This window comes from Nicotiana tomentosiformis, chromosome 3 (assembly GCF_000390325.3).
Source record: "Nicotiana tomentosiformis chromosome 3, ASM39032v3, whole genome shotgun sequence".
Classification (NCBI taxonomy): Eukaryota; Viridiplantae; Streptophyta; class Magnoliopsida; order Solanales; family Solanaceae; genus Nicotiana; species Nicotiana tomentosiformis.
This window is the reverse complement of record NC_090814.1, coordinates 86,301,262-86,317,239: the sequence shown is the minus strand read 5'-3', so window position 1 is coordinate 86,317,239 and position 15,978 is coordinate 86,301,262. Positions and strand designations below refer to the sequence as shown.

Below are 15,978 nucleotides of genomic sequence, written 5' to 3'. Positions count from 1 at the left end.
TACCAGCTTCTTGTTGAAGACATGCAACTATCGAAGAGAGAGAAAAGGAGATTTGTGTATTAAAAAAATTAGGACGCATGAAATGAGGAGAAGTGTGAAAAAAGGAAAGGATATAATTGAATCCCTTAACTAAATGTATTAATCATGGGATGAGAGTTTTTTAAGGGGGGAATGTATACAATTTGTAAGAAAAACCTAGATACTGTTTGAAAACTACAAAACCTAAAGAAAATAAATTAATAAGTTCCTATCATAATATATATAGGAAAAACTCCCAATAATTAATCCCGCGATTAAATTTAAGAAGAATTTATCCCATGTTCGGTTGGGAGAAAATTGTAATATAATTAATCCCGGGTTTAGTTATCCCGGGATCAGTGGCGGACCCACGTGGTGGCTAGCGGGTTCAACTGAACCCGCTTCGCCAAAAAATAATACTGTAAATATGTATAAATAAGAATTAAAACTGTGTAAATTTTGTATAAATATTTTATTTGAACCCACTTGACAACTACTATTTTACGACTAAAGTTATGTACTTCTAAAATTGAACCCGCTTGCACAAAATCCTGGGTCCACCACTACCCGGGATTGTAGTGTTTTTTAATCCCCGTAGAAAGGTGGAATAACTAATCCCGGAATAACTTCTTTCCAACCAAACAACCCCTTAGAGATATTGCAGGTACTAGGAGGAGCTAAAATTTCACTACCTATCAGTGTAATGGACCAATTGCAGGTTTTGGTAATCAACGCAAATGCTGCTTCTTTACATCTGTTCCGGAATAAAAATGACATCTCATTCCAAGACTTTCTCATACAAAAATCACATTCAACTGCCAGTATCATTGGTGTCTAATAAAAAAAACATAACTTGGTATCCTAGATCACAACATACGGAAGTACGAGGCAGATACAATAAATAGGACTCGAGCAGCCTTGCACAAAAATTCACGGTAACACCACCGACTGAGGTATATTCCACTGAAAGGTTGAAGCGTCAAGCGTCCAACACTAATAATCCTAAGCTGGCTCCAGGCTTTTCATCTGTCTAAACTTTCCTGACCTGGATATTGTGAGTAGATTGGAGCCGCCAGATTGGCTGTCTGCCGCTCTGAACAAGGGCTACCTGCTCTCCTTCCTTCACCATTCCTTGCTTCTGTAGATTGAGAATGGCATCAGATATAGCAGGAATACAGCTGTAGTAAAATGATAGTAATAACATACTTGCAACATAAACATTCAGATCACATCCATACAGGAGAATCTCATGGATGAAAAGAGGAGTATAACTAGTTAATTGATTGTCTGAATTATCATTAAAAGATTGTTTTTTAATTATAAAGCATGGATACTAGCAGCCATAAGACATAACAACTCAGCCATTCTTCTGTGACCACCACATGAGCAATTTCAAGCATCAGTTATTAGCATTGTTTATTAGCAAATACCAAGGCATATATGTGGATTAAGCAATACTGAATCTTACCTGCAACAAGGACAATGCATTAGTGAAGGTCTCCTCTGCACCCTCTGAAAACTCCATATATATTGGACATACGCCTTGGTACAAAGCCAGTCTCTGTTGAACTTTCTTACTGCAACCCAATTATGGAACAAATGATTAAAATTCACTTCATAGAAATTATTCATGGAGTTCTCAGATTTCCTTCAAAATATAGACATACCCAACGATGGCAACTAATTAAACCCAAGTTGCTTAGGTACTGAAAACAGGAGCTTTATTATCATAAAGAGAAACCTATATATGTTTCCCAAGGTGTCTTTAAGATGTGTTTACCACATATATCTTCTGCAGATCAATTACCGATAGCAAGGTGTAACCAATAGTGAGTAGTGCTCATTCAATAGTAAAAGCAATCAGTGCCAGAAGGATAACAAATGGCTTGTTGTAATGGTAATGAAACTAGTTCAGCTGAAGAAGTTTGTTCTCGAATATTGGCATCAAAGTTAGACCAACAAGGTGAATACTCACTCATTTGTAAAAGCAAATATAGTGCCACAAGGACGATAATGGCTCAGTAAGATGGCCATGAAACCAGTTCTAGTGAAGACAACAATGGAGGTTCCAAGAGTGTTGGACATCATTGTTGCATGGAAAGCAAACATCTCGCTCATATGGTTCTGCAAAACACAGAAAGTTTTGGTAAGTATTCGCTCCTTTAGAAAATTTATTTTCAAGTAAAATATGCCATCTACCTTGAAGGCTTGGCCTAGATTTGGAGGGGTTTCACCACCAACAATAGTAGCTTCAGTCCGTAGTGACACAGTGTGCATAACTTTGACAGCTTTCAAGGGAAACCTGTAATCAAACGAATTTAGTTTGTTAGAGATACTGATAGGTTACTAAGACAATTTCTCGCACCCCAAAACCATTAGATTCACAAAATAGGATCCCAGCAAAAACACTTATTACTCATGAAAGAACCTTGACCAGTGTCTTTTATAATAAAGCAAATACTGACGGTTCATCGGTTCCAAAACTAAGATCTCCCAAATGTAACCCTAAGCTATGTTACATGGACCCTTCATTTGCCTTGACATACTCATCCATAGATGTGTTACATTGTGTAGGTGTGACATGGGTAAACTGCATCAAAGCTTACTGCACACTTCGACACACCCCCAAATTCCATGTAATAGGTCCTAAGTTTAAAGGGAATATTAAAAGCACCTTGAAAAGTAACTTACTTTCCATGAGCTGTTTCTCCAGAAAGCATAACAGCATCAGCACCCTCTCTAACAGCAATCGCAATATCCGATACCTCTGCTCGAGTTGGGGTGGGATGGACAATCATGCTTTCCAGCATGTTGGTGGCAACAATGACAGCTTTCCCCATACTTCGGCAAATGTTGATGATTTCTTCCTGCATATTATGATATTTCCATCAAAGGGAAAATAGAGAATACATGGTTAAGACCTCTTACGAAATGGTAAAAGCTATCCAGTTTTGCATTCCTGCAGTAGAATCTACAGCTACACTGTTGTCGACCTTTACCTGTAACAAAGGAACCTCCTCAATAGGCAGCTCTGCCCCAAGATCTCCTCTTGCAACCATTGCCTAAGCATAACAGAAAAAAACCCAATAAATTGGGTAATTAGATGTCTATCAAAGAAAAGGAGAGAAGACACAAGCTACGATCCAGGACAAACATGCGAGTAGGAAGTCCACAAAAGGCGGTTAAAGGTTTCCATAGGAGTAGGAACTACATTGAAGTCTAAGAACTGGTAAAACAGACTTCAATATTGTATCTTGTGCTGTGTGCAAAACACAGGCGAGGCGAGTGTTGCTGCAGGTACAGAGCCAGCATAAAGATAGCAAAATAATGAAGAATCCTTTGCATAGGGCCTGAATAGAGCAGAAAAGATATAGAAGAGCAGACCCCTGTTTGGGATTGAGGGTAGTTGATTGATATATTCTTGCCAGCCTAAACTCATAAAATCCTCTTAATCTTTAGAAGAGAGAAAAAGGAAGAAGATGCTCCTAACTATTCAAGTATAACCAGTGATTTCCAAATGTTATAGACAGCTTCAGTTTGTGCCAATTCATCAACCAAGAAGAATGGAAATACTACCAGCAAGATATTTGATTAGACACCAAATCTTTTCTAGCAAAGAACCAGCAAGATAAAGGTTTACGGAATTACCCCATCTGATGCAGTAATTATTGAATGCAAATTTGGTATGGAATCTGCGCTCTCAATTTTCACAATAACATGAATATCTGCACCACAGCCTGCCATATCAAAAAGACAATGGCTAGTCAAAGGATGTTGAAACAAAAATGGATGAGCACTCATTGACACTTCAGTGCTCACTAAAAAGAAATGGACCCAATGGAATTACTCTTCAAATAATTCGTCAGTTCATGGACCACTGCTGCATCTTTGACAAAGGAAACAGCATAAAAGTCGATTTTATTGTCCACTCCAAACTTGATATCATCCCAATCTTTTTCTGTTGCACAATGAGGATTACTGTATTAGCAAGGCAAGCAACTTTCTGATGGAGTACATGTCTCATGCTTTCACGTGCAGATAGACATGAATTTATAGACAAAAAAAAGTTTGTCTGACCAGTAATAGAGGGAAGTGTGGCACTTTTCCCTCGAACATTCAGATGTCTCCTCGATTTAAGCTCCCCCCCATCAACAACTTCACACTTCACAGATTCTTCTGTCTTGGATGTCACCTGTAAAGACATCATGCCCCCTATAACAGAAAAAATTACAGTTATCTTAAATCTGCAAAAGTTTCAGTTATATCTGTCATGAAAAATAGACACAAAGAGAACAGTAAAGTATTACTTGAGTCACGCCAACTATATGGTACCGTACCTTCCCCTCAAAAGACTAGCATTACAATAAAAAATGCCTGATGTGACCATGCTATCACCAATTCACCAACAACAAAGATTTAAAAAAACAAAAAGGTGCCTAAGTGATAGCAATTTGGTCTCTCAATGGCTGAATGTTTTTGAGCATGTTAGTTCAGACACTTATACAGGACATCTATGCAAGTGCAACAGGGAGATGGGCCATGACACTAGCAGGTGTATATAAAATAACAGCAGGGACAGGCCATCCAAAGGGCTCGAATGATAAATCTCTAACAGTTTCAAATCAAGTATGAATTGTCTCCGTTCTATTAAAGGAAATCAAAGTAAGCACAAAATAAGAAAAGACATACCCCTAACACTGGACAACACGAGGAATCAGCTAAAATTGTGCCAATTATTTTAAAGGCAACGGTCAAAAGAAAAACTAAACAAAAAAGAAACAAAGAAACAAAATATTGAAAAGAAAAATCTGGACTGCAACTAGGGGAGAAGGATGCCTATTTTTTTTTCTTTTTTGGTTCCGTAAAAACGAGATGGCTGCGTCTTAATGAGACAAAGTTTACAGCTTCACATGATGAAACTCCACAGAAAAGACTTCTCATGGAGGCAGTCACCTGCTAGGCCTCATATTGCCATGATGACTCAATCTCTGGACCTCTAAGGCGTCATTTCAGTATAGAGAGGCTTCTACTTTATTATTTAGTTCACTTTGTAGTCTATGAAACACAAATTGTGTTCCTCACGCCCTCCAGCCCGCTGAATTATGGAGATGTACTAGCGTAACATATTGCAATCACAAGTCGTGAAAGAGGTGGGTATAAGAATGCAATGGACATAACAAGACAACCTGCATGACTTTTTCCCTACTGACATGTTAACCAAATGTCTACGGCACAATATTTCATGTCAAGTCAAAACGAGGAATCATGTTGTCTTCAACACCTTCCCCAATGATAACATGATATAAGATGTAATCAGATAAAATAGTAAAACGGAAAAGAAACTACTTCACATACCATCAACGAGAAGCATGTCTCCTACTTCAACATCATTTACAAAGTCATCATAGTTGACGCTGACACAGTCAGCTGTGCCCACTCCTCTCTTAATTGTGAAAGTGAATTCCTGTCCAGGTTGCAATGTGATTGGTTGGGGCAAGTCACCACTTCTAACCTCAGGACCCTGTCAGCATCAAAACAACAAAGCAATAAGAGGCTATAAAAAGAAAACAGACCCCCCCAAAAAAGGATCATATCCAGCTAAGTAATTATCAGGTGATAAAGAGAGGTGAAAGTTATCTTTCATGATGCATATTACATGCGAGCAATTTCACTAATATGTAATGAACATAAAATTGATTGACAGTAACACAAGATTTTTCTGAAGTTGTGTATGAGTTTGAAGCCGAACAACATTTGCTTTCTTCCTAGTCCTAACTTGAAAGGGATGAAGACAGGAAAACCGGGGCATTAATAATTAACCGAAAAAACAAACCGGATCAAATAAAGAATCAAACTGACAACAAAAACATCATGTAGTTTGGTTTGGTACAGTTTGGTGTTAAATTTAAACAATACAAAAAAGAAACAGACAATACATAATTTGATCTTGTGTTAATTTAATGTAAGAAAAAAAGAGCCTAAACCAAACCAAACAGACTCTATATATATATATATATATATATATATATATATATATATATATATATATATATATATCACACACACACACACACATATATACGTGTGTGTACTGTGTGTATGTTCCACAGCTATGAGGCGATATTTATGCTACTTCTCATCCTTGTGCAGTTCAACTATTTTTACCAAACGAATATTGCGTCTGCTTCATGATTTTAGAGTTAAATGCAGGATTACACTGGATAGCCGGTCAGTCTTTGATACAATGTGGCTCCTGTGAAAGATCCTGATACATGTATTAAAGATGCTTCTGTCCTTTCCCCCCACTGTATAGTTTTGGCATTTTTGTGTTGTGTATGTTAACAAGTCAACTGGTGCTAACTGCAGTCCTCACTGAAGTCCCCTGGAAATGAGTCTTTGCTTTTTTATACATGACACCAAGAGATGTGAAATGCTTCTTCTCAGCCTATTTCATTTGGATCCCCTTGTTCCCAGTCATAGTTGTGGATGCGGTTAGCTTCAGAAACTAGTGCTTTGATATTAAAATATTCAAGGAAGGAAAAGTAAATTGGGTTGTAGAATTTCAAGTGACAGGAAAGAGAACGATAAAAAAGATCAAATAAGAAAACCCAAATATACTGATCCAGAAAGCTGATTTATGCTTTTATTGGTCTGGGTAATAGAATTAGGCAATTAGCAAACTGACATAGTTGGTTTGGTTAAAAAAACGATTCGAAATGAACCACAAACACCCCTAAGGAAAACCAACTACACTCCCATGGCCTGTCATTTAACAATTTTATAAAAGGGAAACATAATACACAAAGTAGTTCGATAAAAAATAAACTGATTCTTATTTTAACAAATTGCACAGTCCATCCTAGCATCATTAATCAATTTTTTATTTTCTGAACAATGTAGCAATTGTCAATCGCGCAACTCCACCAATAGGTATTTGTTCTATTTTGAACAAATACCTCCACGTTCATCTTCTTAGAAGCCTGAATCAATGTGGTACTACTTTTTGTACTACTTATCTACTCCGAAAACAAGGCTGTCATGATTGACTGTGCATGCATCTTTAAAAAATTGTATATCTGTCATGTAGACAAACTAATGCTATAATACCAAATCCAAGGAAAAAATTGTTCCCTAAACATAAAAGGGTTCTAGCTCAAAAAAAGTCTCTCGTGTGATCATAGCGTGTGATAGATCAGTTTAACAGAACCGATCTCATATAATTTGAAAGTTCAATGAATAGGCCAACACTTTGGCACCACTGTTCAAACATGTGATGTTAGATTCATCTGGTGGAAAACAATTTCCTCTTTGTTACCACCAAACTAGTGCACACATAAAAAAGAAGGAAATTTTACCTTTGTGTCGAGCATGATGGCTATGACGTTGTCCTTAGACTGGGCATTATACTCCTTAACCAAATCAATGACTTTCTGATGAGATGCATGGTCTCCATGAGACATATTCAGCCGAGCAACATTCATTCCAGCTTCAGCCAGCTTCCATATCATCTCCCTTGTGTTTGTAGAGGGACCAATTGTACATACTATCTTCGTCTTACGCCTTACAGTAGGTTTAGACCACATACCCACAGAAGTGTCACCAAGTTGCTGAATTGCCTGAAGATACTGAAGTTGCTCCTCACTCTGAAACATCAACAACCAAAAGTAATGAGATAAAGCCTTTTTGATTGATAGTAATGAGATAAACGCCTTGGTTTTGCTGTCAAAGTCAATATTCCATAAATGCAAAGTTGTAGTAGATATTTTTTCACATATCCACTGAGCTGAAAAGGGCTCATTTTTTATAACCGAGCAAATCCCTGAAAGGCCAATGGCACAGGATTCGAAACTCGGTGGATAACAGGCCTTCCCCTCTACCTTTATCTACGTAAATACCAGGATTTTGTCTCCCACATCCTGTGTTGTTCTCTTAACACTGGACCAAAACCCTGGGGCCAAAAAAGGCTCAATTTTTTATTGTCGTAATCCACAAATTTAGATTAGCTCTAGATCGCTACATCTTACATGCTTTTCAACTTCTAGTATATATATATATATATATATATATACTAGAAGAGTACGGAACCATAGGCGTAGTCATTAAGGATAAAAACAGATAATTACGAGATAATTTGCAGGGAAAAAGAGGACGACCTTAGGAACATCTTCAGGAGAAACGGGGAGGACTTGAGGCTCGGCACGCACAGATCTCCTAGCAGTGATCTGGGGCGCATTCACGCGAATAGCATTGCAGCTCTTGCTCCGTTCATTCCGAGCTAGCACTTTTGAGGAAAAGCTAGAAGGCTTAATAAGTTTCTCAACCTGGCTCTGGAGAGATCCATGGCTAGGGCTGGAGAATGAAGCTTGAATCGAGCGCGTAGCCACCACTTGAGACATGGGTAGATAGAGAGAGAAATGGACGGAGAATTAGAGAGAGAGAGTGAGAAAATGAGTGAGGGAATGAGGAGAGAGAGAGTATAAAAGGCAAAAGCAAGAGTGTGAGACTTTGAAGAAATCGCCGCTATTTTTTGGCGGAGATGTCGAAGAGAGGGGCCTCGTGTGTATCGAAGAGGAAAATATAAAGAAGCTGGAGGTTTGCTCAACTGTGTTACAGAACTGGAAAATATGAGTCAATTCTTTTTAGTCTCTATCTAAAAGTGATTCAGCAACTTCATAACAAATTGGATTAAATCGGCGTCGTTTTTGTTTGACGTTTCCTTGTTTGTGATACATCACGTGATCTTATTATTTTTTTTTTTTTTAAAATTAGAGGTTTGTACCGGTATTGAACCCTTGACCTAGTAGTTTGGAGAGAATTCCTAATCACTACGAACAAGGATGGCCGGTACCTGATCTTAGACTTCAATTTCATATTTTCTTACAAGCGGTAGAAAAATTTCAGTGTAAGAAAGGTTCAATTGAAAAAATTATAATATTTCAAGTTAGGTTAAACTTCTATTCGCTAATATAATCGTATAAGAAAAATATACTTAAAATTTCGATCTCCTCATATTACGTATGTTACACTTTCACCTTTTGATATATACTTCATGGACCATGGTGTAGATGCAAAATTATAATATTTTAATCATATAATTATTTCTTAGTAAACTTGAACTTTAGGTTTTGAATAGATTAAACTAGCATTTTTTTAAATCTTTTCCTTCTGAGTAGCTCAAAAAATATTTTTTTATATACCTTTCTTACGAGAATAGAACAAACCAACTTTTGCGAACTCATTAGAAGAGATAAATTCTATTTCCATTTAGTTTTATTGTGCAATTAGAATTTAATTCTAAATGTCGATAATAGCAAAACTCATAATTTGTAAGTAGCACATCTATTATCGACTTATGGTACCTGAAGATATATTATTTTTTTGAATAGTGAAGAAGAGAGTAAATTAAACAAACCATAGTGTGAATTTTGTGAAATACGAATATACATATTCAGTTTTTTTAAAAGGATATATTGTTTATCAACAAAATAATCAGTTGCATATTAAATCTTCAACACAATATGTTGCATTTTTTCTTCTTCTTTTGGATATGGTATTATGTGCTGTGTATACATACCTTAACAAGTGAAATCAACCAAGTATAATTTCTTTGCATACGAAAATTAATTTTGAAATTATATCGTAGTCTAAAATGTAAATTTGGAAAATACTTCTAACTTATCTTTCCTTTTTGCTTCGGTTCCTTCTTTCTAAACTCGAAGAGAGAGAAGAAAAACTAAAACGGCCGTCAAAGATCACATTTAAGTCATACTTACCAAATATTTCTTTTTGATTCTCCTACAAGTATTCGGCGGGCCAAACTTTCTCCACAACTCCTCTGCAGTTGTTATAATTGTATCGCCACTTCAGGCCATAGCAAATTTAAACCAAAAGTAGAAATTCCTTTTCACTTTTTACGGGGTGTGCACCCTCCACTTCCAAGAGTGGGTTGCTCCACTGAGTGAGTTGCTCTAGTGGTAAGCACCCTCCACTTCCAACCAAGAGGTTGTGAGTTCGAGTCACTCCAAGAGTAAGGTGGGGAGTTCTTGGAGGGAAGGAGCCGAGTGTCTATCGGAAACAGTCTCTCTACCCCATGGTAGGGGTAAGATCTGCGTACATCTACCCTCCCCAAATTTCACTAATGAATTATACTGGGTTGTTATTATACCCTCCCCAAATCTCACTAATGAATTATACTAGGTTGTTATTATTGTTGTTATTTTGGCAGGGTAGGGCTAGGACCGAATAGAATAAAGGAATTTAATTTCAAAGCAATATTAATACTTCACTCTACCGCTAGTAGGCTGTAGGCCAAAATTTAGCAAGCCATCCAAAGTTATGCCTTCCCTTCACCAAATATATTTGCTTCTCTTGTTCTTTTTTCCGAATTACTAACCTACACACACTGCTATATCAGTGTAATATAACTTCACATATTAATACATTCATAATACATGTTCTAATATGACTCAGCATATGCCCTTCCTTTATTCCTTAAAATTGAGCGGGCAAGGACTAACATCAACCTATAAACATCTAAGTCACACGCCGAGCGGCCTGCACTTGATTAAGGCCCCAAAAATTTAAGGGCCCCAAAATTACTATTTCTATATATATAATAGTATATTATTTATATAATTATTTCTTATTATTGATAAATTTATTTCTTTATTGTCATATTATTTTTTAATAACTCGATTTCTTCCTCTAATTAATATAACTAAAATAGCTTTCTGTCAATCTTATATTACTTTTTTACTTAATTATATTTCTCTATTCATTAATTGGTCACGTAACTATAACTAATAATCTAACTTATTATTTATTTTTCTTACATAAATTATACTCTCTCCGTCCCAATTTATATGAAAGTGTTTGACTGGACATGGAGTTTATGAAATAAAATAAGGCTTTTGAAACTTGTAATCTTAAATAAATCATAGAAATTTGTGGGCTAGAAATCATCTCATTAATAGTAAAAAGAAAAATTTAAAGTTGAATTGTTACCAAATATAGAAAGAGACTTACTAAAAAAAAGAGTCACTTAAGTTGGGACGGAGGAAGTATGTTTTCTGGGTTCTCCCATTTCAGTTGTGATGCAATCCACGTTAAATTTATTTAATTTTCTGTATTTTATAAAACTAAGTTCTTATTTTTTTTTAATTCCTATCTTCACTTGTCTAATTTTTTAAAAAACGATGTTCATTAAATTTTAGATATATATATATTAAAGCCTCTTATTAAGGCTTTGCTTTAGGCCTCGAATGATGTTGGGCCGCCCGTCACACGCAATCGGCTCTCGAGGAGCAAAGCTCCCAACATGTCGACTTCTGGTGCGGAAATGCCTTCCGATGTCATTTTTATCTTATATTCCTATACTACTGCTGTAAGTATCAAAACACTGCAACTTCCTTAGTTACTGGACTGGGCAACTATAAAAACGAAGAATCATTTACACTGTCGTGCACTATGCATATTTACACAAGTACGTGAAAGCAACATGAGCGCATCCTATTACCTACAGTACATCGACTCATGTCTTTTGATACAACTAACAATAGATGCAACCACATTCTTCCCAGTTGCAAATATAAAGATAATATTTCCTTAATTCCTTTTCCAACACAACCACATCCCCATGCTAATCAAAGCAGAGGAACGCGAATTAGTAGTACCATGCACGAGAAACGTTTTCTTACGCCCACCAATGAGGCATGGGATCAGTTTTTGCAGTCTCAAACGAAAAACCAGCCACTTGATTCTCGTTGCTTGTTCCAGCTGTTGTACACCCCCTGCTAGCATTGCCATTAAGCTACCCCCGTGAACTCTGTCTTCTGGAAGTGACAATTGATCTAATGAATCACTTCTCAGTAAAAAGCTTGCTGGCAATTCATTCACTGGGGATAGCACTCCATGTCCATTACGGACCGAGCCAATTGCAGTTGCTCCGGTGCCTATGACCAATGTACCATCAGGATCGCGACCAGTAATACCATTTGCCTGTTTACATGTGCGACGTAGGGGTTCTTGAAGTGCTGGACTGACAACACCACCATTCCTCTGCTGATCCAACAGCTGAGCACTGTGGGCAGCGCAGAGGCCAGATTTCCCTCTGGCATACTTATCACATGCCATGGCAGCTTGATCACCACACTCTAATCCCAACTGTCCCCAAGTGCACCGCCTTCCTCCACCATGTGCCTTGCAAAAATCGGTGCTTCCTTGTGCACTCTTTGAGACTGTGAACTTACACCTCTTACCACCACCATGATGAACGCAGAATTATGTACGACCTCTTGCACTTCTGGTGCATCCAGACACAACACATCTCTTACCCCTACCATGACTAACACAAAATAAGGTACCCCATGCACATTCTTGGTGATGCATCATGGGTACATTTTTTACCCCCACCAGTGGCGAAGCCACATGGTCACAAGGGTGGTTAGTTGACCACCCTTCGTCGAAAAATTGCATGTGTATATAGGTAAAATATTATGTTTTAGAGGTATATATCACATATTGAACACCCTTTGTCGGAATTTTTTTTTACTTCTTTTAAATTTGAATACCCTTGAAAAAATTCCTAGCTTCGCCACTTACCCCACCATGTCCTTTGGAGTACTTCCTTCTACACCTTTTGTGCAACCTAAAATGGTACACCTTTTGCCGCCGCCATGGGCTTTACAAAACATTGTGCTCCCTTGAGCACCTTTCTTACAGGCAAGATACTGGCAACGCCGACCACCTCCATGCGAGATGCATAGGCCGGTGCCGCCCTCAGCACTCGTATAACAATTTTCCATCTTACACCTTTTCCCACCCCTATGTCGAATGCACAAGCCCGACCTCCCTCTTGCGGCACGAGTGCAGCCTTCATGGCTACATCGTCTGCCACCACCGTGACCAATGCAGTAGTCAGTGCGGCCTTCTGCACTCTTCGTGCACCCCAGATATTGGCACCGCCTACCTTCTCCATGTGCCTCACAGAATATCGTCTTGCCTTCAGCTCCTTTTTGACATCACAATCTCTGACACCTCCTGCCACCTCCATGAGCAATGTAGAGGCTGAAGCACCTCTTGATCCCCTTGGACATCCTTCAAACCGACATGTTCTCGCACGTTTACTGTGCTGCTGTTTCTGTTCAACCCCAGAAGTACTAGCAATTGAACCCTTTTGAAATATTGTTGTGTTTTTAAAGATGCTTGAATTAATAGGAAAATGATTGTGGAGTTGGTCCAGAGAATGGTTCATATCTGCAATCTGCAACAGAGGCACAAGAGATCCAGACTTCCATTGTGACGATGTTGATCCATCATCTACTTATTGGACTGAACCTACCACCATATGTTGATATGCACTAGAGCACTGTTTCAGAGTATTGGTATGAGACTCAGCGGGACCAGTTAAAAGACTTAGTTCAAGGTCTAGTTTTGGTTTTGTAGGTTCTTGTTCCTTTGAAGTTTCAGAGAGAGCATTTTCCATGTTGGATGTCGCACCGCTTCCAAGTTGAAGTTCAACACCGAGACCTAGACTGAGAGATTCCCGCTCCTCGGCTTCTTTCCCTGATGATATGCTGGTGCAAGAACTCAATGAATGACCAAACCCAAGAAGCAGTGAGGCTTTATGCTTCACATTAATAGAGCCATCAAGCATACCATGTTTCCGCTTGCCTCCATTTACAAAGGAAGGAGAACTGGACAACCCAAGAGAATCAACCCTTGCGACAGCATCATTTGAATGATTAGCTCCAGCTTCAACTGTAACAGCTGCGGATTTTAAGTTGGAAGCAAAAGTAGCATCTTTCTGTACACGAACATTGTCCATGTACTTGAAACTCATAGGTTTTTTCACAAGAACAACTCACACTTGCAAGGAAACAACAACCAGACTTCTGGTGCTCGAAAAAGATAAGGAAATTGCTAACAAATTTACTTTGTACTTTCTCCAATGAACAAAAGGCCACCTCCACTAACAAAGCCCGAAGTGTCTGAGCGATCCATTCTAGGGTTGGAATTGAACTCAAAACAAAATCACAAGTAGAGGGAGAACATCAATTGAGGCATAGCCTTATCCCAAATCATAAGATCGACAATGTTCATCCTGTCTCATTAGACAATGGTCCTCCTGTTCACAAAGACAAACAAGCACCTTTATTAGACATACCTATCTTATGTTATGTTACGAAGTTGGAACAAAAAAACTTTTTAAAGTGAAAATTATAATGGACACCAACTACACCAAAAGAATTGATGGTCTATCTGGAAAAAGCTATCGATTTTTAAAAAGAGAGATAACTTTCTGTACAATGGTCCCTATCTTAGTATAACATAACATCTTCAAAAATAAGCTCCTAGCAGATATCAAATACACCAAAAGAATTTTAGGTCCATAATAAAAGATTATAAAAATAAGAGAAAACACCACAAGATCAAGCCTCTTTAATTTGTAAGCATAGCCCTGAGGAAATCTAGCATGAGGGAGAAAAGAGTAGATTTCTGAGATTTCTACTACTGATTTATGTCATCACATCATGAAGAATGGTGGATCATAAGAGGAAACTTAAAACCCAAGATCATATGTTAACTGCAATGCCGCTATCTAGATTTTGACAAAAAATTGATGCCTCAATAATAGACAGAATATATGGATTATCGTTGATTGTGCTGTGGCAAAAGCACGAACAAATTCTCAAATCACACCTTTTCTTTTTATGTCGAGGGGCCAATCACTTTCTCTGAAGCGAAGTTCTAAGAAAATAAAGTAAATTTTCCTTTCATAAATAAAAATAAGGATCGTGTCTATAGTAAATCGATCATATTGGATCATGACAACATCTCACTTTGGATCACTGAAAGCATGTGAAGCCTAAAAAAATCCTTTAAACCACTTATGTACACATGCAAAAATTGGATAGCATCAGCAAAAATCCATTCTAAAAGTAAGTCCAAAAGAAAATCAAAGAGCTAGATGCAAGATATTAAAGAATAAGGAGCAATTAACAAGCTAATGATGAACAGTTAAGTGTTAGAGAAGTGCAAAAGGACACGTACTTCTATAAGAGAATGATAAACATACCAACTCAGAAAGGTTAAAAAATAACGACACCATAGTATACATTCAATTCAATTAGAAAGAAATTATAACTAATCATATGGTGTTTGTTTATTGGTTTTCAAATTCGAGCGGAGGGAAAAACATTTGGTGATTCTTCCCACTTGTCCAGGCTTTTAGTGGATAGAGTTACCCGTACTGTGTTGGTGGTAATCCCTGACCCAGACTAAAAAATTATTTGATCATATGAAGAATGCAACCAAAATTTCCATTGTTGTCATCTACAAACCGACATGGAGAAGAACATGAAGAGAACATTGAAGATCTCTATGTTCTTCGAGAATAAGTAGATAAACACAGAGTTAGCAGAGAACTTAGTTTAAAATAAAGGTGGCTAGGGTTTTGGAGTGGCGGCAACTCCGCAAGCTGAGACATAATGGAGGTGGAATAATGGTAGGAAGCAAAATATCAATGGACAACAGAAAATGCATAAAAGGATCGGCAATAACATATAGGCGCACGTTCAATCCCAGTAAAGATGGCCGTCGGTGTCACGACCCAAATCTATGATGGGCAACTATACCGCCAGGCAAGCCAATGCGTAAGTCCACTTAACTATCCATTGTAAAATTTAAAATCAGAAATTTCATTAAATAAATATAATAAAATCTAGCACTCATAGCAACATGTGTTTTCTTACCAAATTTTTGAATATAAATAAATTATAAAGTGAAGTGAGAATAATAACGTAAAAAAAAAATAATGAACATCCACTAGAAACTCTCAAAACTCGGTGTCACAAGAGAATGAGCATCTACTAAAACTATACAACACTACCACAGCATATGTCTGGAATATAAAATAGACAAGATATAATAACTGAATAAGATGGAGACTCTGTGTGCTAC

General features: G+C 37.5%; 1 protein-coding gene and 1 pseudogene across 1 annotated transcript; both read right to left on the bottom strand.

Annotated features, from left to right (window-relative positions):
• Positions 1-737: 737 nt before the first annotated feature.
• Positions 738-8,629, bottom strand: LOC104118299 (plastidial pyruvate kinase 2). Its single transcript, XM_009629519.3, has 12 exons — positions 8,172-8,629; positions 7,374-7,661; positions 5,374-5,539; positions 4,096-4,230; positions 3,866-3,976; positions 3,667-3,755; positions 3,018-3,080; positions 2,710-2,885; positions 2,218-2,320; positions 1,994-2,142; positions 1,487-1,595; positions 738-1,156 (listed from the first exon to the last, which is right to left on the bottom strand). The coding sequence occupies exons 1-12, from the start codon at positions 8,412-8,414 to the stop codon at positions 1,049-1,051; spliced, it is 1,740 nt and encodes a 579-aa protein (XP_009627814.1). The 5' UTR covers positions 8,415-8,629; the 3' UTR covers positions 738-1,048.
• Positions 8,630-11,448: 2,819 nt separating this feature from the next.
• LOC104118283 (uncharacterized) lies at positions 11,449-15,683 on the bottom strand (annotated as a pseudogene).
• Between the last annotated feature and the right edge of the window lie 295 nt (positions 15,684-15,978).

What these genes read in the sequence shown, in the direction of transcription:
- LOC104118299 (XM_009629519.3), bottom strand. Translation starts at nt 8,414, where the DNA reads ATGTCTCAAGTGGTGGCTACGCGCTCGATTCAAGCTTCATTCTCCAGC. An exon ending in CCATCATGCTCGACACAAAG is followed by an intron (nt 5,540 to 7,373) that starts GTAAAATTTCCT and finishes TGATGCTGACAG; the next exon opens with GGTCCTGAGGTTAGAAGTGG. An exon ending in ATCTAGGCCAAGCCTTCAAG is followed by an intron (nt 2,143 to 2,217) that starts GTAGATGGCATA and finishes TGTGTTTTGCAG; the next exon opens with AACCATATGAGCGAGATGTT.